The 26,229-nt window shown below is 37.6% G+C and overlaps 1 protein-coding gene across 1 annotated transcript in view; it reads right to left on the bottom strand.

The window, feature by feature from the left end:
• Positions 1-26,229, bottom strand: part of Fim (plastin-2 Fim) — a 241,543-nt gene that overhangs the window by 83,972 nt on the left and 131,342 nt on the right. The window contains exon 9 of the mRNA XM_067141346.2: positions 2,348-2,487. Within this exon, the coding sequence (XP_066997447.1) occupies positions 2,348-2,487 (140 nt within the window). The remainder of the gene's footprint in view (positions 1-2,347; positions 2,488-26,229) is intronic.

Raw genomic sequence — 26,229 nt, 5'->3', positions numbered from 1 at the left:
TCTCGCTTGCCTATACTATGCCCATAGCCATGGATAGGAGACCGACACCTGATGAAATGTTTGTGCTTTCAAAAGCTATAATTAGGCATTAAAGGTACACGTTCTTACAAGGAGAGCTGTAAACAAGCCACATTCCTGGTCTATTCATAGAAGTTCGCAAAAGGGAAACCCTTGTAGGTGTGATCAAAATATAAGCTAGTACATACAACTCGGCGCAGCGTGTGAATGTGTCATTTGAGCTGAAGGCCTGGCCGATTATCACATGAATGTCATGTCAAATGAGACGAGTATGTTAATATGGGCCAATAAGAAAAATTGGCATTTTCTTCAAAAATACTGTAATAGAGGGTCAACGAATACCTCTTGCGCTCAAATAAGAAGGCAATTCATATCAGATCCACATAAAAGAGAAATGAAGAGATATTTGAAAATGGATTTCTCTTCAAAAAGAGAAAAATTTGCTTCCCGATAAATGTACCATTTAAATTATGAAAAACATTAATCCAAAATGGGTGCAATATAAGTTAAATTGTCATAGTGGTGTATTCAAGGTGGAGGATGAAACATTTGCCATAAGGATATGTTGCATCTTCTTTACATGATTAAATACAAGGCAATTCATGTAGAACTCTTAATTTTCACTTTATGTTTATTTTGACAAGAAGGATACACGTAACGTGCTATTGTGTCTTACACGTACAGAATATCTAGGAGATCATTTTGCCACTGAAGATTGTGCTAAAAATGTCCTCCATCCGCCTCTAGGCTCAGCTGAACTTGTCGTTCCATGTTTATGGCAATTCGTTGCAGTGCTTTGTTGTCAATACCATTGATTTTGAGTGTAATATTCTCCTTTCACATCATCCAAAGTCTGATGGCATGCACCATATTCTCTTTCCTTTAGATAACCCCACAGGAAATAGTCTGATAAGATCAAGTCCGGTGATCTTGGTGGCCACAAATTCCTGGAGATTATGCGGTTGTCGAAGTAACTTTGGATCAGCACCACAGACTCATGTTATGTATGGCAAGTGACAACAGTCCTGTTGAAAGTACACTTGACGCAGCTCAATATCATCAAACTGCTCAACGAATTCACTGCAAATGTGCTGGTACCCTTCGGTTTTCACTGTATAGTGGAAAAAAATTTGACCCATGATTCTCCCTGTCGATAGTGCGCACCAAACTCAGACTTTCAATGGGTGTATAGGCATTTCTTGAATGCTATGTGGATTTTGTGCTGACCAAATGTGTGTTCTGTGAATATGTAACTGCTTAGGTGAAACCATGCCTCACCTGTGAACCATGTACTGGACAGTATGCCAGGATTTTTAACAGTTGTCATCTGGAACCCACGACAATATTCCACCCTTTTAGCCTTATTTGGCTCAAGCAGCTCAAGAACACACATTACACTATACGGCTTTAAGCTGGTCCTCTTCGCAGCTCTGCGACACATCGCATATTAGTACAGAGTCTCCTGTGACAAGACGCCTTAATTACTTCTGGGGTGACCACTGTAATCGCTCCTGAACGTCCACAGCAACTGTCAGAAATCAAGAAGAACGATGCTTGCCGGTTTCACTCACAATGTGTCCAGTTGTTTCCAACTTGTGTACCAATGCCAGTATTGTGTTCCTGTCTGGACGACTGCAAACACCAAATTCCCTCTAGTATGCCCTTTGTGTGGCTATGACTGATTTCATTATCCAATAGTTTTTAAGAAGAAATACCCATTGCTGTAGCAAGTACTGCATCTTGACTGGCAATGACAAAGCAATAATGGCACCTGACACTGTTAAAAGACAGTGACAACAAACAACTGCAAGTTGCAACTCCAACTGTGCCATCTATCGACAAATGCCTAAAGCTCCCGCACGGCGTGCAGCAAAATTTCCCAAGACCTCCCATGTCATTTGATAGGTAAATGAAACATTTCAGCGTACTCCTATTTAAATAATGGGCAAAAGGTAATAATGAGTTTTATATGAATCACCCCATACTATCTATACTTTGAATTAATTTGACTGTAATAGAATACATAGCCAGTGGTAACATTTCATAATTTTATAGAGAGAATTCTGTTCCTGACAAAAATAAATAAATAAATAAATAAATAAATAAATAAATAAATAAATAAATAAATAAATAAATAAATAAATAAATAAATAAATAAATAAATAAATAAATAAATAAATAAATAAAAAACAACCTTCCATAATATTAGTCACTTCCTCCACACAAGAATCTTGGATTAGGAATACACACAAAGGAATAAATAAGTAATGTGATAAAGGTGATTTTCAATGTATATCTCTAGGGAAAAAAAAAAAAAAATGCTAGTTACCCAAAGTTAGAGTAGCATTGCCTTCATTTATATCCTGACCAGCTATACCAACAAGTGAGAACCCGAGCTGTCTACCGAGTTCTACAGCATAGTTGCAGTTCTCCAGCTTCTCCATGAATTTACGTAGCTTTGAGAATTTTCTGTGAACAAGAAAATAAAGATATTAATATATAATTTTAAGTCATATTCTGGAAAAAAAGGTTAAGTAAAGGACAGCTAATGTTCTGAGGGGAAGTTGTTAGTTCTTTGAATCAGCAACTACTGTTAACAATGGACTTAGAGTAAAGCATTCATTTTCATTAACCCATTCGCCTCGGATGACAGGGCAGACCCGCGGCATCTGCGATTGAACACAGATCATGAGGTAGAGAGAACGACGTTTCACTTCTGCGAATAACTAAAGAATGCGGCTGTCCTACTTTCATGTTTCTTATTACTCTTATAGGTATCTTTAGTTTACCTTAAGTCTTGGAATTAGCAGCAATATCCCCTTAGTTCATATATTTTTTGCTATTTGTCCTACATGGCACCGGCACAGATGGGTCTTATGGTGATGATGGGGATAATAAAGGACTAGGATTGAGAAGGAAGTGACTGTGGCCTTCATTAAGGTATAGCTCCAGCATTTACCTGGAGTGAAAATGGGAAACCATGGAATACCATCTTCAGGGCTGCTGACAACCTACCATCTCCCAAATCCAGGCTCTCAGCTATGTGACCCAAACCGCATGGCCAATATACTCCGTTTTACATCTCTTTTAATTCACAATGGCTTGGAGTAATGAATATTACTGCATTGAGAGTCTGCTTGAAATTGTTTTAGATAGTGAATAGTAAGTAGGAAAAGTGATCATGAAGAGCACGCACGTGGTGGTGACGATGATGATAATAATAATAATAATAATAATAATAATAATAATAATAATAATAATAATAATTCATAGGAAACTGTGAAGGGCATGAAATGCTTTAGAAGAGGTATCAAACCACAACTTTCAGTATTTTTAGATCATATTACCTTTTCAATGATTGTATGCCAAACAAATGATTACATAAGGAAACAGCTGTCAGGCCTTAACAGAAAGAGACTGATATTAGGTGGTTTGGCACTACTGAGGATGAGACAAAGATTTATTTGATTCTCCACATTCTAATGTCTCAGGTTCAAAAGACCTGCATTCAACTGCACTGTATGAAACATTTAGTACCTCCTCATATCCCAGAGCATTTTGAAGTTTATCACACCAAATGCTCATTCTGAAGGATCATTACTGGATAATTCAAATCCTCTGCATGCTGAACTAAAAAGCAGCATAAAAATTATTCCTAATGCACGATGATCTGTGATATGTTTCTGATGTGCACCATAGTGCAGGGAAGAGTTTCAAGCTTGTGGAGCACAGGATTGGAAATTCAGTGTCTTAGTGGACTGAAAGGAAATACAAGGCAATGGGTTAATGCATAAAAATAATATTAAATAATATTCATGACAGTGGGGATCACAAAGGAATTTGATTTTCAAATGATATAGTGTGTATGTGCACACATAAACAGCAAACACTTTTAATTATAGAACAGAGTATTCCGCTGTTAAGTCCCTAGTAATACGAGGTTGAACAGGATAGGTCAGGGTAGTAGAATCGTAATTTCAAAATGTTTGGAAAAGTAGGATTTCAAGACAATCATTTTTGAAAACTGATACATCATGAAGTAATCATATAGTTAGAATGAAATTTAGTCTACATGGCTGATGTTAACAGTATGAAGGTCAATAAAACTTTAGAACAATACAAGGAAAAGAAAAAAAAATCTTCTAAAGCCTTAATGGGTTCTCATAAGAGCTGCTGTTTAAGTCCAGGCACTGAGTTAAAAAGGCCTTGGATGGTATCCTGGGGAGTTGTTTGTCAGGCAGTTTGAACACATGTCCACAGTTCACTGGTTCTGACAGCTGGAGAACTTTAACAGGCTAGTTGCCAAGTAACAACTACACATGTTCAATAAAAGGCACATATGGCGAAAAGCAACTCCGAGGAAAGGTAGTATCTGTCATGCTTCAAAGAGGGCTCCTAATAACGTCATTGTTCCTACGAGAAAAGTGAGAAACTGCAAAACAGCAATTTTATAGTTTGAGGAAAAAAAATTTTCACTACATATTAAAAATTAGGTTTTATTGTGAATCAGTTGAAACCAATGTACGGTAACTTATGTTTTGACTTCTTTATTATTATATCCTTAAGTATAAACAATTATGACAGCTTACTCCCCAAAAAGGCACATTTGCAAATTTACTAGTGTGACAAATGAAATTTCAGATCACAGACTACCTGTACATTTCAGTACATCTGCAAACCTGCCTTAAAAGATTGTTGTGTTTATTATAGCTATTAAAAATCAAAGTCTTGTAACCCAACACAAATCCCACCTAAAATTAGTCACCAATAATAATAATAATAATAATAATAATAATAATAATAATAATAATAATAATAATAATAATAATAGCTTTACTAATAAAAACACATTAATAAATTACTAGAGGTCTCGTGTTGCTCTGCAGTATCCGTAATGATTAGGTGAAATAACTTGTCTTGATATGAAATTGAATTTTTATTTTTTGGATCTACATTACCTGTTAATTTTTTGTCAAGAGAATTTTTGTATATTTCTTTATTGTGACACTGATTGATACTTTATGGACTATTCTGTCATTTTAGAGTTATTGATGTGTGATTAATTAAAAGTTTTAGTTGTGGATTATTGTCTCGGAAGTAGCGGGTCCTACCAAACAATGTAAATAATAATTGTACATATTTGTGCATCACGTTATAGATATGATGTCCACAATTCGAACAGTCATTGGGACTGTGTCACCAGTTAGCCTAGCGAACCCAAGAAGTGTGGATTCAACACTATCTCTGTCATTTAGGACATTTTCTTTCTCAACCCTTCTGACGCTCATGCCGTTGGAGGCTGCACTCTGACTAAAACGGCATCCAGAGTGCCAAAATCCATCTCTGCAATCCCGAAAAGTGGGGATCCAAAACTAATATTTTTCGATGACTTTTATATATCACTCTTTCCCAACCCCCAACTGTACGGGTGCTGGGGTGTCTTACCCTCAAAGTATTTATTTCCACATAGTAAGTCATATGTGCACCAATTGTGGTTGAAATTGCAGGTTTGACTATAGATGCCTGTCATTCTTAATCGTTTAGCTTCGCCGATATCTTTAAATAAAGATGTTACTCTTTTTTAACTCTCTGAAACCCGCTAAGTACAGAATGTCTTGTGGGCTAGGGCAATTCTTCACCAGCAATTATTGGAGTGGTCATTTAGTGATTTAATTGTAGTATTACTCAAAGTTGACTGAAATTGTATAATTACTGATACAAATATGCATTTAATCGGTCTGAGTGAAAGTTGGTTGACTAACAGTATCAGTTCCGCGCTTGTAAACATTGATAGGTATACTTTATACAGGAATGACCGCGTAGGTAAACGAGGCGGTGGTGTTTCAGTGTACTGTAGAGATGACATTAAGAGCAAAATAATCTGTAAATCTTCCCCCAATGACACTCCGCATACTGAATATATGTTCCTTGAGGCGACTGTCAACCACCAGAAAGTGTTAATAGTAGTAGTATATAAACCACCCAAGGTAAGTAAGATAGACGCACTTGAAGCGGATCTGCTGAAACTTGTACCAGGTTACGAACACATCATAATCCTCGGCGATTTTAACATAAATTTCCTGACCCAGACTAGCGACTCGGACCAAATTCGCGGACTATTCATTTCAATGGACATGACCATCTTACCATTAGACGCAGCTAATCACGTACACACACGTAACGGCTCAACCCACACTCTAATTGACTACTTAGTGACAAATAATCCCCATAAGGCTGTCAAGCATGGACAAATCTCTGTCCCTGGTATCTCTACACACGATCTTATCTATCTGTGCTACTCACTGCGGGTGCCGAAGTGTAAAGCTAAGTATGTAAACTACAGAGACATGAAAAATATAGACTTAACTCTACTACAATATGACGCATATAATTTGCCTTGGGACGACATACGACAATTGCACGACGTGAATTTGAAAGTACATCGATTTAACTCCTTATTGTTGGAACTCTATTACAAGCATGCTGCCATTCTGCAGGCAAGGGTTACTCGCTCTCCTGCTCCGTGGTTAAACACTGAGATAAAAGCAACAATGGCCCGCCGTGATGCTTTGTTTCGCCAGTACAGAGCAACAAAAGAGCTAACGGATCTCGAACAGTACTGTTGTCTACGGAAGAAAACGAAACAATTAGGAACAGTAAATTTAAATATATCAGAAATCAAACCAAAAATCTCAATACAGTTAATGCGTGGAATCAGTTACATTCAATAGGAATAGGAAAAATTAAAGAACCTCATATTCCAACAATATCGTTGGGCACACTTAACTCTCATTTCACTGGTAAACAAATCAAAGAAACTCGACCCCAATCCGGAATCCCGTTACACGAAGATGGCAATTACTTGAATATTGAACCAACATTCGCACTGCGAACTGTCAATATGAACAAAGTGAAACGAGTCTTAAATTCCATTAAATCCCAAGCGAAAGGAGCAGATCATATTCCAATAGGCTTCATAAAAAATGTCATCGGCACAGTATTACCGATCATTACTCATATCTTCAATTACTGTATAAATTCAGGAACTTTTCCAGACATTTGGAAGGATGCTCTAGTGATTCCAGTATTAAAGAACACCACATCAAACTATCCATCAGACTACCACCCTATAACAATACTCCCTCCGCTTGTGAAAGCCCTTGGATGACTAATTCACGAGCAACTAACTGAATATCTCGCAAATCATTCACTACTAGACCCGTTGCAATCTGGCTTCAGGAAGGGCCACAGTACGACGACAGCACTCCTTCGGGTAACAGATGATATCAGGCTTGCTATGGATAAGCGACAGGTGACTGTACTCACGCTCCTTGATTTTAGCAGTGCCATTTGATACAGTCAAAATACAACTGCTCCTTTCAAAATTAAACTCCCTTGGCGTTGACCGGAATGCGCTCAATTTCTTTATATCCTACCTCACAAACCGTCGTGTGTCTCAGTAAACGATGTTACGTCCAAATGGGCTATCAGATTATCTGACGTGTCTCAAGGATCTGTACTGGGACCTTTATTATTCAGCCTGCATATCAATGATATTTCATCCCCACTTGTCCACTGTAAGTACCATCTGTATGCTGATGACCTACAAGTATATTACCATACCAGTGTAGATAGTATATGCGAAGCAATCCAGCATATGAATACAGACCTACGACAACTCACAATGTATGCCACGAACAATGCCTTACTCATCAACCCATGAAAGACCCAAAGCATAATAATTGGACACAAAAAATTACTATGTGCTGTAAACAGTAATCACAATCCTCCAGTTACCATTGATGATACTGAAGTGAAATACTCCAAGATTGTTACAAACCTTGGGGTCACCTTAAATGAGACTCTGACCTGGAATGAGTATGTAACTAATGTGTGCAGAAAAGTACATGCACCTATTTATCCTTTGAAGCATCATAAAAATGTTCTCCCAGTGGACCTTAAATTAAAACTCATACAAACACTTCTATTTCCAATCTTTGACTACTGTGACAGTTTATTGACCGACCTAACCTGTGAACAAGCAACAAAGCTACGTGTACAGAACTCTTGCATTCGGTATGCCTTCCTGGTCCAACATGATGCACATATAACACCATACTACAAAAAGTTGGGATGGCTACGTTTAAATGATCGTATAAAAATGCACCAAATGACCCTTGTCTATCAGTTGCTTTCTTCAAACAGCCCCACCTATCTATCGTCCAATTTTAGGCCTCTTTCTTCGTTCCACAAAATTAACACTCGTTCCGTATCACTACTTGAAATAGCACCGCATCGAACAGATACCTACAGCCATTCATTCCTGGTCTCTGCTTCGAGGTTATGGAATACGATCCCGGAAGATATTAAAAAGTCTTGCTCATCTAAGACATTTAAAACAGCCTACCGTAAATTCCTCCAGAGTACATACAGTTGACTCGAATGAATGTAAGAGTGAATGACGAGTGAATGAAACCAAAAATTATGTACTAGATTTAAGTTCTTAGGCTATCCCATTTACGTTTTTACTACTCTCATTTAAGGCTATAGACTGTTCGTAGAAATAGACTACATAGTAACATCGATTTTAGTACACTCAGACTGTAAGATACTAATATTCAGTTAACTTATTTTAGCCTTATATTTGAATAAGTTTTCCTTTAAGCTAGTTGTAGATATATTCTTTAGGTTATAAGTTGATATATTTTTTTTGTTATTATCCAATCTCTATTTATACTATAATTTTTCATCAGTAGTAACCTTAATCAATTGTATTATTGTAATTCCTTATCTGACTTACATATCTCAATAACAGTAATTGATTACAATGATATTTTAGATTAATACTGTCAAAATAAAAAAATTGTATGCGGTTAAGTGTAAGAGAGGGCCAAGAGCCCTAACTTCGCTACTTAATAGGAGCAAACGCCTGAAAAGCATACATCTAATTTTTGATCTGATTTTTTATATGCTCTATTGGTGGAAAAATATCTAATTCCCTCCATGGGAACTTAGAATTTCCATTCGGAATTGCTAGGCGGGCATTAATTCCATTGTGGAGTTTTATCTCCCGTATGCATTTATCAGACTGTGCCTCTTAAATAGGCTTCTGATAAGTTCACCTGCATACACCCAGCATCAGTGGGTAGGGTCCGACACATCCCACTCTGAAGAGTCTAGTGTCAGACCTAAGACGAAACGCTGGTTAATAGAGCAAACGCCTGAAAAGCCATACACCTAATTTTTTATCTGATTTTTTATATGCTCTATTGGTGGAAAAATATCTAATTCCCTCCATGGGAACGTAGAATTTCCATACTTAATAAAGACACAAATAAATTAGAGCCCTATCAATGCCTGATGATTCACCGGCAGGAAATTCCGGAGAGCATTCTGGTCCAGTATAATGGCCAGACAGACTGAACAAAGCTGTTTTTAATAAACTTTTTTAATATATAGATAATTATTAGCAACATATTGCTAAAACATTTTGCCATATTTTCTTACCCCATATAGGGGGATGTATTCACTTTTGAGTGCTCCTGTGGTGGTTAGTAGTGCGACGAGTTGCGCATACGTAATAATCATCAGCATATTCACCATCCGTTGGTTTTAGAGTGGAAAGCAGTAGGGCTGATCGCAATAAGCAATAAACAAATAAGCAATTTCCATCACCTAGTATAGGTACAATCCTTCGGGTTTTCATGACTGTAAACCAGGTGGACAATGCTTGTGATAGAAGTGAGGGAGTGGGAGAAAAAGCCAAAATGTGAAATGGAAAGATGTAGAGGAACAGAAACTCTACTCTGACAGAAAGAAATGGCGAGCGCTTTTACACCACACCTCTGAAACTGGAGCTGGCAACATGAAGTACTCTCGACAAACTCGAGTTCAGGACTGACCGCACAGCTGTGTAGATTACAGCAAGGAGACGTCATACCAGGTGGCGCATGTGTGTGTCCTTTAGAACTCCCGTCATGCATATGGCCGGCAGTGGACAAGTGTTTCCATCATTTGTGGAACACTGTTGGATTTTCAATTAACTTGGTTGTATTTAGTCCACCGCCTCCATATACACATTACTACCATAGTATTAACTCTTATAGTGCCAGGGAGCACGATTGCGTTCCTCTGTAGGCTAGCAAAAATTGCCAGGAGCGCCATCGCACTCCATGTTGCAGCTATCTATGCAAGTCGTAATAGTTTGCACATATCTGACAGGTGGCAGCTTCAGTCGGCATCACTCTGTAGTAGAAACCACGTGGTTTCTAGAGCTACCACTAGAATCTCTGTGTGGCATGTTGTGTTGATGTTATGATTTTTTCTATTTCAGCTGTTTGGCACGAACCTGTAGACCATGTGTTTGTAATAATGGTGACTAGTTCTCATAGTGTGTTTGAAAATGACGACGATTTGGTAGAGTATGTTAATGATTCTGATTATGTTGAATCAGGCGATGATTCAGACGATACTGAGGGTGATAATAATGCCAGTAATGTTTCAAACAATGATGATAGTGGTGATGTTTTCTGAACTACTCGTGTGACCGTGATGCATGAAATTCCTGATTCAGACGGTAATGATAGCGATGGGAATAACGATGGAGTTGATGGAGACATTAATGACGACAATGACCAGATTCCCGATTTCCATGAAATTCAGTTCGATCACGAATTACAAATTCAATCCTCTCCTTCATTCCTTGAGATGCCTGGCCCTAAATGTGCACCTCCTCCTGATGCTAGACCAAGCCAGTGTTTTAATCTATCTTTTAGAAGAACTATTATTCTCAAAACACTGATATTTTACAAACTAGTAAACAATGCATCAATGTGCATAGGAATACCAAATTTAGGCGAGTACAATCAAAATACTAGGATGTACGGAGATCCAAATTTAAATTTTAAATTTTTCAAAAATTGCATGAACAATTTAATTTTTACACTGGTCAGTATGAATTATTTTTGTGATGTTAATATAATGAGTGAAGAGAGGAATCACTTAGCTACAAGAAAATGTAAACTACAATGAGATATCTTGAAAAGTAGGAAGAATAGCACAACAAAACACAATAGGAAGCTCGCTATGGCAGATTACTCAGCAGAATACTCATTCGGATTGAACAGTGTTCCAGAGAATAGCATAACAAAACACAATAGGATGCTTGCTGTGGCTGTTACCTCAGCAGAATACAGTACTCATGGGGAAGGAACACTGTTCCACAGAATAGCACAACAAACCACAATAGGAAGCTCGCTGTGGCTGTTACCTCAGCAGAATACTCATTGGGATGGAACAGTGTTCCACAGAATAGCACAACGAAACACAATAGGAAGTTCGCTATGGCAGAATACTCAGCAGAATACTCATTGGGATGGAACAGTGTTCCACAGAATAACACAACAAAACACAATAGGAAGCTCGCTATGACAGAATACTAAGCAGAATACTCATTGGGATGGAACAGTGTTCCACAGAATAACACAACAAAACACAATAGGAAGCTCGCTATGGCAGAATACTCATTGGGATGGAACAGTGTTCCACAGAATAGCACAACAAAACACAATAGGAAGCTCGCTATGGCAGAATACTCATTGGGATGGAACAGTGTTCCACAGAATAGCACAACAAAACACAATAGGAAGCTCGCTATGGCAGAATACTCATTGGGATGGAACAGTGTTCCATAGAATAGCACAATAAAACACAATAGAAAGCTTGCTATGGCAGAATACTCAGCAGAATACTCATTGGGATTGAACAGTGTTCCACAGAATAGCACAACAAAACACAATAGGAAGCTTGCTGTGGCAGAATACTCAGCAGAATACTCATTCGGATTAAACAGTGTTCCACAGAATAGCACAACAAAACACAATAGGAAGCTCGCTATGGCAGAATACTCAGCAGAATGCCCATTCGGATGGAACAGTGTTCCACAGAATAGCACAACAAAACACAATAGGAAGCTTGCTGTGACAGAATACTCAGCAGAATACTCATTCGGATTAAACAGTGTTCCACAGAATAGCACAACAAAACACAATAGGAACCTCGCTATGGCAGAATACTCAGCAGAATACTCATTCGGATGGAACAGTGTTCCACAGAATAGCACAATAAAACACAATAGAAAGCTTGCTATGGCAGAATACTCAGCAGAATACTCATTGGGATGGAACAGTGTTCCACAGAATAGCACAACAAAACACAATAGGAAGCTTGCTGTGACAGAATACTCAGCAGAATACTCATTCGGATGGAACAGTGTTCCACAGAATAGCACAACAAAACACAATAGGAAGCTTGCTGTGGCAGAATACTCAGCAGAATACTCATTCGGATTAAACAGTGTTCCACAGAATAGCACAACAAAACACAATAGGAAGCTCGCTATGGCAGAATACTCAAAATCTCTTCATTTGCAAATGAGGTGTCTACCTCGGTGGCAAATGGTACACTAAAATACATTATTGTCAAGCACTAGATATTAAATTAACAAGAGAAGAAAATTTTCCCAAAATACAATATTATACAATTAATGCTAGCAATTTTTTCTATTAAACACACAGCTCATCCTTAATAAATTCATATTGTTTACAAAATTCTACTTACAATATCTCCTGTACTACTTACAAATATAGTCGACTGATATACAGTATGTGGAATTACTTCAAATGATACTATACAACTGGTATAAGATTCAAATATACATTGCATTTTTTTTTTTTTTACACATTCTGGAACCTAAGCAGCATAACGACCTGCTGCGTCTTAACCAGAGCCCCTTTTGCCACCACTTTTCAGAGTTCCTGAAGGGCCTTCACAGCTACCGTAGCGGTCCCAGGGCCCTCGAAGTCCCCACTGTACTTCACCCCTACAGCCAGTCCCCTAATTTGGCTGTCCAAACTCCTTAGACCAGGGGATGGAATTAATTTATTCACACACATTTTTTATTTACATTAACCTGCACTGGTCAAATGCCCTCTAACATTTCATTTATTTTCTCTGTTGCTGTTTATTCTCTTCTTGAATATCTGTACAGATTTTGGAAAAGGATCAAACACTACCCCTGGTAAACTGTTCCACTCCTTCACACCCTTCCCAATGAATGAAAATTTACCCCAATCACTTCTGCTAAAATTCCTTCTAATTTTATATTTGTGGTCAGTCCTGCCGATATAATTATTTTCCAACTGAAGCCTCTCACGGATATCTCCCCATGCTTCTTCACCTGTATAGGCTCTATACAATCCTGTAAGTCTAGTTTTCTTCCTTCTCTTACTTGAAGTTTCCCACCCAAGTTCCTTTAACATTTCTGATACACTACTCTTTCTCCTGAAATCCTGTTACAAATCTTGCTGCTTTCCTCGGCACACTATCTATTTCTTTTATTAGGTATACCAGGAAACTGAGTCAATAATAGACATAATGTGGAAAAGGAGAGTTTCATTTTTCTGCCACATCTCAAGACTACCAGAAACCAGGGTACTGAAACATCTTTTCAACTGCTTTTGGAAAAGTAAAACCAAGAATAATTGGTTCAAAGAAGTCCAAGATGATTTAGATGAGTTGGGCTTGACAATGCAGCAAATTGAAGACCGAGAAAAGAAGAGGATCCTGAGAAACAGAGACTTGAGACTTAAACTAAAAAAATTTACACGCAAACAGTCCATAACTGACTAAGAAAGGCCAGCCAGGTCAGAAAGAATGAAGAAGTTCTGAGAGCAGAAGAAGAAACGTAAGCCAAATTTGTAGCTAATACTCTTAAGGCTTAAATGTATATGGATTGATTAAAGTGCTCTAATGGGGTATAAAATAATTTTTTTTTAAAGGATTATTTTCACTCCAACATACAAAAAGTACTTTTCTCACAATTCTATTAGTATTCATGTTCTCTCACGTAGGCCGTCTATGACAGCACAGCTGTTTAAGATCCAATTAGCCTTTGGGCTCAGTACGCACATACAATGTGGAGGATAGGAATTATTTTTAAAATGCAGAATACATGCCTAATATGCAAAAAATGAGAAGCTCAAGGTATGAATGTTGATGCACAGTGAATCTAATTACTTTCGTATGATCACTCGTAAGTCAGAGGATAAATATTCTGCAACCTAACCTTAAAACTTCGACAAATTCTTCACAGCATTGCTTTCTACCAACTAGACAACAGAAAATCCTTACAAATGCCTGCTGCAGGGGTCAATTTCAATTTCAGCAGGTAAGATGCCCTAATTATACAAAATATTGTTACAGATTTATAACTTTTAAGATTACAATTCATCACTAATTCAGCTTCATTATTATTATTTCTTGGCTAGGGGTTTAACGTCGCACTAATACATCATCAAGGGTTTTTGGAGATGCAGGGATGGGAAAGGGTTACGATTAGGAATGTAGCAGCTGTAGCCTTCATTAAGGTACAGCCCCCATAATTAATTGCTATCAAATTAATTAAAAGTAGCAGAGCTATAAAGGTTCAGAGGTCAAATCAGAGTATAAAATTCAGGTCAAATAATTTGACCGTGTGTCCAATATAGCCTGGTACCTAATGTTATCTGTGTGCCAACATAATTACTTTATTCGGCTCATCCCACCTATTTCTGTTGCCACCCAGGCTTATTTTGGTTTTGGCTGCGGGTTTATAGCCCTTCCTTCCATACGCCATGTGATTTTTAAAATAAAAATCCAAAATCAGGATTGATCAGGATTTGATTCTCAGCCTTCCGGGTGGGAAGCCAGGAACTAACCCACTGAGCTAATCGCACCCTGCTCTGTATGCCAACATATGAAACTTAAATAAAAGCATGAAATGCATGTTTTGCAAGACAAATTTTGAGCTTCTAAAATAAAATAAAAATACAGATAAATATTTAAAGGAGATTGTAAGGAAAGAAGGGTTCTGTTATATTGCCTTTACTTTAACAGACTGCTATATAGATAACAATACAGGCGATGAATAAATATGGATAATAATAAACCTCAAAATTAGCAACTTTGTGCTAGTAATTAAATGTCCATTAAATGCCTGAAAATCTCTTCACTCTTTGTTCCCATGTGACTATGTTACCCTTCCTTTTCTTTTTTTTTTTTTTTTTTTTTTTTACATTGCACCAACACATTCTTCAAGTAGACGATATGATCATACATTTGCTGACATTAAAAAAAAAAAAAACCAATAGAATGGATTCTGCAGAGTATTTCCTTGAATTCAATCACAAGCATTACACGACAAGAAAATGTACGGTATTTATTTTACCTCCACTCAATGTTACTCTTACGTTATGACAAGCTGTAGTTATTAGAACCCATTTGAACATGTAGGTCTCCCCACTTATTCTGCCAAGAGTTGAGGTCACTTTTTTAATTGCCTACTGATGGATAGGGATAGTGAGCAATCACCATTCAGTACTCCCACTGACTAGAACAGGGTGATTACAGAACGTAACTGACCAGCTGTGAGAGCCAGGGCTATATGTTATGACCTGAATTCAATGCTCTGATTGACATGTTCTAGAACTATTCTAGATTTATTACCATTGTGTTAATGAACTTGTAAGAAAGCAATTGATAACAACAAAATAAAACTTTCCTAATGTGCAGTTTGACAAAGGAAGTTTAAAATATATGAAGAATGATCACCTTGTATGTAAAATCAACGAATCACTGGAGTTACATATTGCCAGTTCTTAAAGTAACAAAAGAATCAAAATTTATTCCGTAAACAATGTCATTACGATAAACAGAGGAAATGAGTATCAACTATTTCCCACATTTATATGCTAAATTTGTATGCCAATATGTGTAGCATTAATAAAACCATGGAATAAATCAGTTTCATCACAATATTTTTGAGCTCCTAAAATATAAGAAAACATTGATCAATATTTATTTTTACAAGCTGCTTTACGTCGCTCCGACTCGGACAGGTCTTATGGCAACAATGGGACAGGAAAGGGCTAGGAGTGGGAAGGAAATGGCCGTGGCCTTAATTAAAGTACAGCCCCGATATTTGCCTGGTGTGAAAATGGGAAAACACGGAAAACCATTTTCAGGGCTGCCGACAGTAGGATCCAAACCCACTATCTCCCGAATACTGGATACCGGCCGCACTTAAGCGACTGCAGCTATTGAGCTCCGTGAACAATATTTAATGTAGATTATAATAAAAACAGGGTTCTACCCTAATGATCACTGAAAAATTATCAGCAAGCTAATGGGATTCTTAATGGTAAGAATTAGATTAGAAACCGGTATCCCAAAACAGGGGATCTATACCAGCATTTGTCACATAATACATTTGGTCTATTTTTTTAACTAGCACTTTGGGCCTGAGGTTTTGCAGCATGTTTTGCTTAATGTCTCTGAAAATAACACTACCAACTATTGTAGGATTTGACAAGACAGGAAAAAATTCAGAATGCCAACTCCTTTGCTTGTACAATTGAAACAGAGAATTAAACAAATGTAACATCACTAACATAAAATCATTTTCCATATGAGTCAATGACAGAGCTAGTAGAATTTTTCTATAAAGTTGCAGAACATGTACATTCAAGGTATGTAAACACGAATCTTCACTGAATCTAGCAGCTAGACCAGAAGCCACTTCAAGCAAGCTTGTAAGAGTACAGTACACTCGCTGAACACAAAGTTGTAGATAATTTTCTAGGAGTCATTATTTACATTAGTCATGGAATTGCTAATGTTACATATTTCTAACAAGTCTCTGGATGTGTAGCATATATGACAAAGCAACACTTAAGACATGCAGGATATAATTAGTGAAAGAAAGTATGCATCGTGGAGCAGTATTTTAAGAAAGTTAAAAATGAACAGTTCAGAATTATGACTCATTCAGTAGATAGAAGTATTTGCTAATGGCAAGAAACTTTCAGAAATTACGGACTGCATAATGACTGTTTTTGAAGTACAAAAATAGAATAACAAACACTGCAAAACCAGACCTTCAACTGCTTTACCCAAACCCTGGTGGGGTGGCAGGAGCAACCTGCCTTGCACAGGCAAATTCAGTCCCATTTCACAGCCAGATGCCCATCATGATGCCAACCCTATGTGGAGATAGGTATTCACTTATGTTTTTGTGATGGCTGGTGGTGGTGTGTATTATATATATATATATATATATATATATATATAGATGAAGAGGTGGTTATTGAGACAAATACAAATTCCCAGTCCCTGAGTCAGAATTAACAAGACACGGCTAAAATCCCCGGGAATTGAGCCAAAGATCCTCTGAAGCGTAGGTCTCAACAATGACCATTCAACCAAGGGATGGTAACTGCAGACAATTTCAGTAAAATGATGTCCAAGAAATTTCTTAAATAGTTCCAGCAATAATCTATACAGAAGTCATATGCTGAAAAGTGGAAACAAAGATGGACTCCAGAATAGTCTACAGTTTAATAATCTATAACAATAGTCCCAGCAGGAAGTGGCCAGAAAATTTAGAACTGTACATTCATTGACCATGTTACCAAGAGCAACTCCACCACAACAACTTCATTCAGTCCAGTTTTGACTGCCCAAGTATTTTCACAAATTTGTGCACTCCTGTTCTAAGCACAGCTGATATGATTGTGATGAACCAGGTGCCCATCAATACGAAGTGAAGTATACAGAGAATCACCTAAATTTTTATTTCTTATTGATAGCCATTTCCTTTAGAGCAGGCCCACACTTTTAAATGAGGTGATTTTTGTATGCTTTTCTGCAAATAGAAATCACAGTCATTAAAACTTGATCAGAGATTCATAATATCATTAAATGAACTCAATGACTGGATAAGAGTAATAAATTACTGCATGTGAAAACATGGCTGTGTTTATATTTTACAGCATGCTCCAGAATTTCCAATAAATGTAACATTCCATGAACTACACCCACCAAGAGGACTAGGAGATCAAGAACTATAGAATGGTTTAAGGTTTCTAACTGACTGTTTGACACAAAGCAGATAAAGAAAGTTAAGATCATTGGCTAAAGAAACATGCTGTGAGCCTTAAGAGTGCATTATTTTAAGTTGACACACACAAGTGATTAACCAAGTTTTTAAACAAAACTGCAAAACATGTGAGTGTAGGCATTTGTAGTATGTCAGTAGCATATGTAAGCAGCAATAATAGTATCTTACATGAATTGGTGGAGCACCAAACTCCACCAGAAATCTGGAAACCTGACTAGTGAAAATAGCACCAGTCTCCCGGTAGAGACCAGAGAGGTTGATGTTGACCAACAGCTGAAGTATAGAGTTATGCAGGGTACTGTATAACCAGGTAAAAATGAGAGCTGCAAAGAAATGTTTGTACATTAAATATCTTCAGACTGGTCATGAACTAATACATGAAAGATGACAAGAGACCCAGGAATCTTATGATCTTCACTACGAGTAAGGTGCCATTTATGGACCACATAGCCAATCAATAATCCCTACACCATCTGGCAACTTTCAAGTTAGTTTAATAACCACTACCATCATTTCTTCCTTATCCACTAATTATGGTAAGTTCTCTTAAAGTGAATTCCTTGCCATCAAATTCCACTTTTAGTAACACATGCAAAGCAATTCTGAAAGATATACGTTGATGAATTATATGAAAGAATTATTATCCAGTGACATTTTTTTAAGGCAATATATTATTTATATACAAGTAATTCTTCTCATTGACAGAATATTTCTTATTACATTCTTATCAGTCTTTTTTTTGTGTGTGCAGAATTACCTGAACACAAAAGGTTGCTTGATATGCACAGATAATAAATGACAAAATATAAAATATCATAAGCAAGAATCTTGTAAGTTTCTTTTCTGCTGGTTATAATATTGACCATCTTGGACTCCTTCCAAGCTAAAATAAAGATGATAGTTCATGGCAACATACAGACCAAGGCATCTTTCACATGTATTCGTCTAATTTCTCTTCAGATTTCAGTATGACAAAATGATCCAAAGAAATTATCTCCTATATTCCTAAACAAATGGTACTTACTTGCGCATACCACTGTACAGTGGTAAGAAAAATAGCTGCAACAAATGAACAGAAAAAGGCTACGAGTATTCATAATCAGTAGGCATCGGAATTGTATGCAAATGCATATATTGTTTACCGATAGGTAGAATTCCAAAACCAACAAGGAAGTGTGTTTTAAGGTGAAATTGGAAGAATTATTAAACTCAATAGAGCATATACACTATGTGATCAAAAGTATCCGGACACCCCCAAAAACATTTTTTTTTTTTTTTTTTTTTTTAGGTGCATTGTGCTGCCACCTACTGCCAGGTACTCCATAGCAGTGACCTCAGTAGTCATTAGACATCGTGAGAGAGCAGAATGGGGCGCTCCGCGGAACTTGCGGACTTCGAACGTGGTCAGGTGATTGGGTGTCACTGTCAGAAGTCTGTACGCGAGATTTCCACACTCCTAAACATCCCTAGGTCCACTGTTTCTGATGTGATAGTGAAGTGGAAACCTGAACGTACACGTACAGCACGAAAGCGTACAGGCCGACCTTGTCTGCTGACTGACAGAGACCGCCGACAGTTCAAGAGGGTCGTTCAGTGTAATAGGCAGGCATCTATCCAGACCACCATTCAGGAACTCCAAACTGCATCAGGATCCACTTCAAGTACTATGACAGTTCGGCGGGAGGCGAGAAAACTTGGATTTCATGGTCGAGCGGCTGCCCGTAAGCCACACATCACGCAGGTCAATGTCAAACGACGTCTCGCTTGGTATAAGGAGCGTAAACATTGGATGATTGAACAGTGGAAAAACTGTGTATGGAGTGACAAATCACGGTACACAATGTGGCGATCCGATGGCAGGGTGTGGGTATGGCGAATGCCCGGTGAACGTCATCTGCAAGCGTGTGTAGTGCCAACAGTAAAATTCGGAGGCGGTGGTGTTATGGTGTGGTCGTGCTTCTCATGGAGGGGGCTTGCACCCCTTGTTATTTTGTGTGGCACTATCACAGCACAGGCCTTCAATGATGTTTTAAGCACCTTCTTGCTTCCCACTGCTGAGAGACTTCGGGGATGGAGATTGCATCTGTCAACACGATCGAGCACCTGTTCATAATGCACAGCCTGTGGTGGAGTGGTTACATGACAGTAACATCCCTGTCATGGACTGGCCTACACAGAGTCCCGACCTGAATCATATAGAACACCTTTGGGAAGTTTTGGAACGCCGACTTCATGCCAGGCCGCATCGACCGAGATCACTACCTCTCCTCAGTACAGCGCTCCGTGAAGAATGGGCTGCCATTCCCCAAGCAACCTTCCAGCACCTGACTGAACGTATGCCTGCGAGAGTGGAAGCTGTCATCAAGGCTAAGGGTAGACCAACACCATATTGAATTCCAGCATTACCAATGGAGGGCCCCATGAACTTGTAAGTCACGTTCAGCCATGTGTCCAGATACCTTTGATCACAAAGTGTATATGTGTATTTGTATGTATTTGAGATTATTGAATACATTTCAAATTTTGGATTTATTGTGCATGTTTTCAACTTTTATTATGCACATTTACGATGTTCTACAAGCAATCTTCACGAAAAAATTTAACGTAATTAATGCAGCGAAACCTTTCGGAACAAGCGTCATTGCTCTGAATGAACATTACAGCTGTGGTAACATTTCAACGAAAAATCAAGCCAAGAACATAGCGTGCATAAATTCCTGTCAACATTGCAGAGAATGCGGTGATTTGTGACTGCATGAAGCAACAGACAAGGTCCAGATATGCATCAACTGAATACTTCCTTACGAGGTACTTACACACTGAAATACCTAGCTTGTCAATCACCCATACCGAGAATGGGGTAAATATTGCTTCAGAGGGGAAGAAAAAGGCACAACAGGCGAAATACCTTAATGGACTAGCGGAAGTGTCTTACTTGCTGATGCGTTATAAGAATTTTAGTGCACCGAACCCTATTCCAATGAACAAAACAAATTAGTCTTTGTGCAGTGCTCAGAGTTCTACCCGCTCCTCAAGTCCCCGGTGAATCTCAGGCGTATGACTGAGTTAATAGTTAAATATTTCAGTGGTGATTATCGCCGTGCTGTCAGTGAAATGTCCGGTGATGTATTTGTACGTTTGACTTCTAAACAAATTCATGGACAATGCCAAAACAAAGTACAGAAGAAGTCCGCTATAACAAGTACAGTATATAACGAGAACCCCGTTACAGCGACACTTTTTTATGTGTCCCTTCGAAATTCCTATATTAAACTGTGTATTATCCTTCGGTTACAGCAAGAGCTCTATCAATGACACATCCGTTATTATGAGCGCTTAAGCAGGTGCGATTTTTCCATTACCGGCATTTATGCACCCAGCAATTATATTGCATGCGATCTATCAACTTTGGTATCGTTTCCTCGCTATGCCCACTAGCAAGCTCTCTCGTCAACACGCGAGGGCTATGTAGGATTCGACTACTATCGGACAGGTTATTTACACATGTATTACAAAAACATCTTCTCCTCTTTCATTTCAATGACTGCTGTTCCATAAAGAAAAATGAAAATGAAAGAGGAGGACATGTTTTCATAATACATGCATAAATAACATGTCTGATAGCAGTTATTAACTCTTAAAAGTAAAAGCTGAACTAAACAATTGCTTAATTTTAATGCTAAATACTGCAATTTAGTAAGAATGGGATATAAATCAAGATATGGCAGAATGCATCATTGATCTCTAAGGTTGATTTTATATTTTCTCACGTCTGATTAAATTTCGGAAAGGCTAATATCATGTCAATTTATAGTGAGAAGGGTATCATTTCTCTACTGATGCTTGAAATATCTTACCATGATATATATAGTATGGTTAAGTTAGGTTAGGTGATGCTGTTTGAATAAGAAAACTGAAAAGTATGCCACAAAATGAGATTGATCATCTTCGGTACGGTATAATTTTCTCTCCATGTGCACTTGTGAGCTCTCTCGTCGACATTCGAAGGTGATATCAGTCGATTACTAATATCCGTTAACTGCTGTTCCGTACAGAAAATCAAAAAAGAAAGAGAACATGTTTTCGTAATAAATATGTAAAGTGGTTGATAGCAGTTGTTAACTCGTTAGAAATAAAGGCAAGTAAACTATCGCTTAATTTTAATACTCTACACTGAAATTAAGTAAGAATGGGATACACCTCCAGATATGGCAGAGCGCATCACTGATTTCTCGCGTCTGGTTAAATTTCGGTAAGGCTATTTCCATCTAAATTTATAGCAAGAAGGTTATCGCTTTTCTACTGACGCTTGATACATGTCTTCACGGCACATACCACAGACATATAGTAAATAGACAGGCAGTGTTTGTAGCATTGGTACTAGTGAAGCCGGCAACTTTTGGCAGCCGCCATCTTACGTCACTACAGATCTACTGTAAACGTGTTCCTGTGTTGCGTGCAGTTTTGGTTTATGTTGCTTCTATGCACATTTCACATTACTTTATCTGCAAACTACTGTGTGGCAGAAGGCTGAATTCCTGTGTAGTGTTTGGGTGTGTTTTTTCCTATTAACGCAGAAAGAGGAAGGAACAGGAATTTCAATACTCCTGTAAGTGGATTACATGTGCTCAGTACATTTGTGTCTAGTTAGTAATGCAATTAAATTTACTATTAAAGATGCCTAATTATGAAGGAGCGAGATCACTTCCTTCTGATTTATATTTGTTGGCGTTATCCCCCTTGTGATGGAGAGCAGAATAATAATAATAATAATAATAATAATAATAACAATAACAATAATAATAATAATAATAATATTACTTTGTCATTTGTTTATATTTTGCTAGGGGCTTTACGTCGCACCGACACAGATAGGTCTTATGGTGACGATGGGATAGGAAAGGCCTAGGAGTTGGAAGAAAGCGGCCGTGGCCTTAATTAAGGTACAGCCCCAGCATTTGCCTGGTGTGAAAATGGGAAACCACGGAAAACCATCTTCAGGGCTGCCGATAGTGGGATTTGAACCTACTATCTCCCGGATGCAAGCTCACAGCCGCGCGCCTCTACACGCACGGCCAACTCGCCCGGTCATTTGTTTATAGGTCAAGTTATTGTTTCAGTTATGTTAGTAATTGAATAATAGTGGTCTCAGTTGTAAGGATGTCAAAATTGTTAAAATTTGAGTGGAAGGATTAGTAAGCTTGCTTAAATCGAAATATAGGTGTTAGATTTATTATCACAGAATATTATTGAATACTAGAATTTGTACCCATCCTTCGCACGGGAATTTGCAGTGGATTACATGTTACCTTCAGAAATGTATGCGAAGTAACATGGCTCTATTCACACGTTTAATGTGACATGTTAACATGCTATTTTCCTACGAAAGCATGTAGCAGTAACGTACGTGATGAAGCTGAAATAACGTAATCTATAATTTTCATTTCCGTATTGACAATTGCACAATTAAAAATAGGAGAGGATTTCCACCAATCAATACTTATTTATTGTATATATTAAATTACAGGACCGGTTTCGACCTCATATTCAAGGTCATCTTCAGCTGAAGATTACATTACAAGTACATTACAAGCTCGCACGTCAAACACAACTCAGCTACACCAACAACAGTAAGTACATATTCCAATTCACACACATAACCCTTAGACATTCCTCCACACAATATCACTTATAACTCAATCTTATCTTCCACAGATAAACATAACATCATTGCACAGCTACAAATGGGAAAGGAGCCACTACTTTGAAACCAATATCATCCAAATTTACGGACGCCAAAAAGACAACATGAATTGGTTCTAATAAAAGGGCAACACACACAGCAGAGCTGAACATATTTTACTTGAATTTCATCCATACATTTGGCACCTATTTTAAATTGAAAGTGTTTTATCTCACATACGCACAGGAAGACAAAACTTTTATCCATGCAATTTTACAAACTCTAAGAATAGCAGCTGAAGTGCACAACTGTGAATAAGACTTAAATACGGAAGTTAGTCGATGTATTGACCACCAAGCAAGAACGAATGTTCATATGCATGAAGTGTTTTTATATATTGTTTTTATCTTGTACATATATATAAGTTAGTTTAGGAAAAGACGTGTTTTATACACTAGTTTTAAGACCTTCAACATTTTAGACATACAGTTGCAATATTGTACAGAATGACATATACGCCAGTTCACGCTAAGACGTGCCCCATTTGTATGTAACTAAATGTACATCATCATCATATGGCATTCCTTCAACACCACAACCTTAATCAAAGCTTCATTATATAAATATGTATGTATGGTTCAGCTGAAGATGACCTTGAATATGAGGTCGAAACCGGTCCTGTAATTTAATATATACAATAAATAAGTATTGATTGAAGCTGAAATAAGTCGAGAGAGAATGATGATGGTTACCAAACTTATTGTACGGTACAGTTCCTGGTCCGAAGTTGTGCGAAATTCACCATGGTTTTCAGGATGCATATTGTATCTTCGACCACTGGCGTGGGGCTCTGACACTAATGATACATCCCTTAATATCTGTCCTACCGAAAAGAGTAAAATGGCTCTTTAGTTTTCCCGATGCTCACCTTGAAGGGACATGCACGACATGTCCCGTGGGACTTTGACTATAAATACAATTTTTCGTAATCATCTGCGTTATTATCCGCCATACAATAAATACGTACATGGCATAAAGGAACAGAAATAACATCATCTTAAATGTTTGCTGTATACAGTCTTTTGATAGACCTAATGTTAACGAAAATATTTGAGAGTAATCTTCTTCTAAATACCAACTCCATGTGATTACCATGACACCATATGCACCTGATAACACAATCCTGAGTGAGCACTCTCAACAACCAGTCTGTTGTTAGTATCCGTACTTAGTGCACGTAACTTACGAACAACAGAGGGCCATTCACTTCCAAATAAATTAAACAATAGATCACTACACTGATAAGGAAAACCTATTCAAAGTATGAATGTTTCCCTTAAAGCTACATAAGTCTTGACCCATATTATTATTGAACAAACATGAATATCAGTCAAGTTGCTCATCTACACAGAAAAGGACACCAACTCCCAGATCAACTCAAAAACAATGGCTGCTGTAGAAGCGACAACAGTTCGCCATCAACCACAACACACTTGATGTGTTATTTAGTTTAAAGTGTGGATATGTTATTCGGACTTCATCAATGGTATAAATTATATCAGTGTTTACACAGAAAAGGATACCAACTCCCAGATCAACTCAAAAACAATGCTTGCTGTAGAAACAACAGAATAGTTCACTATCAACCACAACATTTTTGATGTGTTATTTAGTTTAAAGTGTAGATATGTTATTCAGACTTCATCAATGGTTTAAATTAAGACTATAAATTGTGTAATATCAGTGTTTATATCATTATTGGTTATATTGTGTGCTTATGTCTTCCAACTGGAACATGGCTGAAGATGACCCAATATATATGGGGTCGAAACTAGACCCAGTGTTGTAAGACAACATACAAACCAATAGTATTGAATAGGTGGACCCTTCCTACCCTTTGATAGGGATCAATTGTCCATACGGACCATAATGAAATTCACAACTTATGACAATGATTCGATATGCTTGCCCTGGCCTTCGGGTGGGCACTACAGTCAGTTCCAGGTATTTCCGACTAATTCTGCCAACTACACATTAACCCCTCAGCACCGACCTCTATATGTGGTATAGACCCATACACTGTTTCGCATTTACGGCTATTGCACGACGAGTTTTGGAGTTATGGATATGCAAATCGTTTTGTTTCCAAGAAGACTATTCGGATTTATCACTGTTGAAAATAAGAATTGAAAATTGTTAAAATGTAGTTGTTTTTGCAAGGAAATATATTTGTCAATTAAGTCTGAGCACTAATCTCTGCTGTTTTTAAAAGTCTGTTTGCTTCATTCTTTCCCATAGAATAAAATAAAGAAATGATGATCTGAAAAGTTTGTCTTTTCGCATGATCTTTGCTTTAATATTACATTAAGAATGTGTTTGATTTATTTATTATATTTGCCTCTATTTCGCTGCTTGTATTATTTTCGTAACTCTTCAAGAGCGCTCTGTGTAGGCATCAGTTAGTTCTGCTTTCTGTCATACGATACGAGAAGCAGTTGTTCATGGTATATATCTCGTTTGAAAGACGATGTCT

The sequence above is a fragment of the Anabrus simplex genome, chromosome 2 (assembly GCF_040414725.1).
Source record: "Anabrus simplex isolate iqAnaSimp1 chromosome 2, ASM4041472v1, whole genome shotgun sequence".
NCBI classification, from domain to species: domain Eukaryota; kingdom Metazoa; phylum Arthropoda; class Insecta; order Orthoptera; family Tettigoniidae; genus Anabrus; species Anabrus simplex.
The sequence above is the reverse complement of the archived record's forward strand: the minus strand, read 5'-3'. Positions and strand labels throughout refer to the sequence as shown.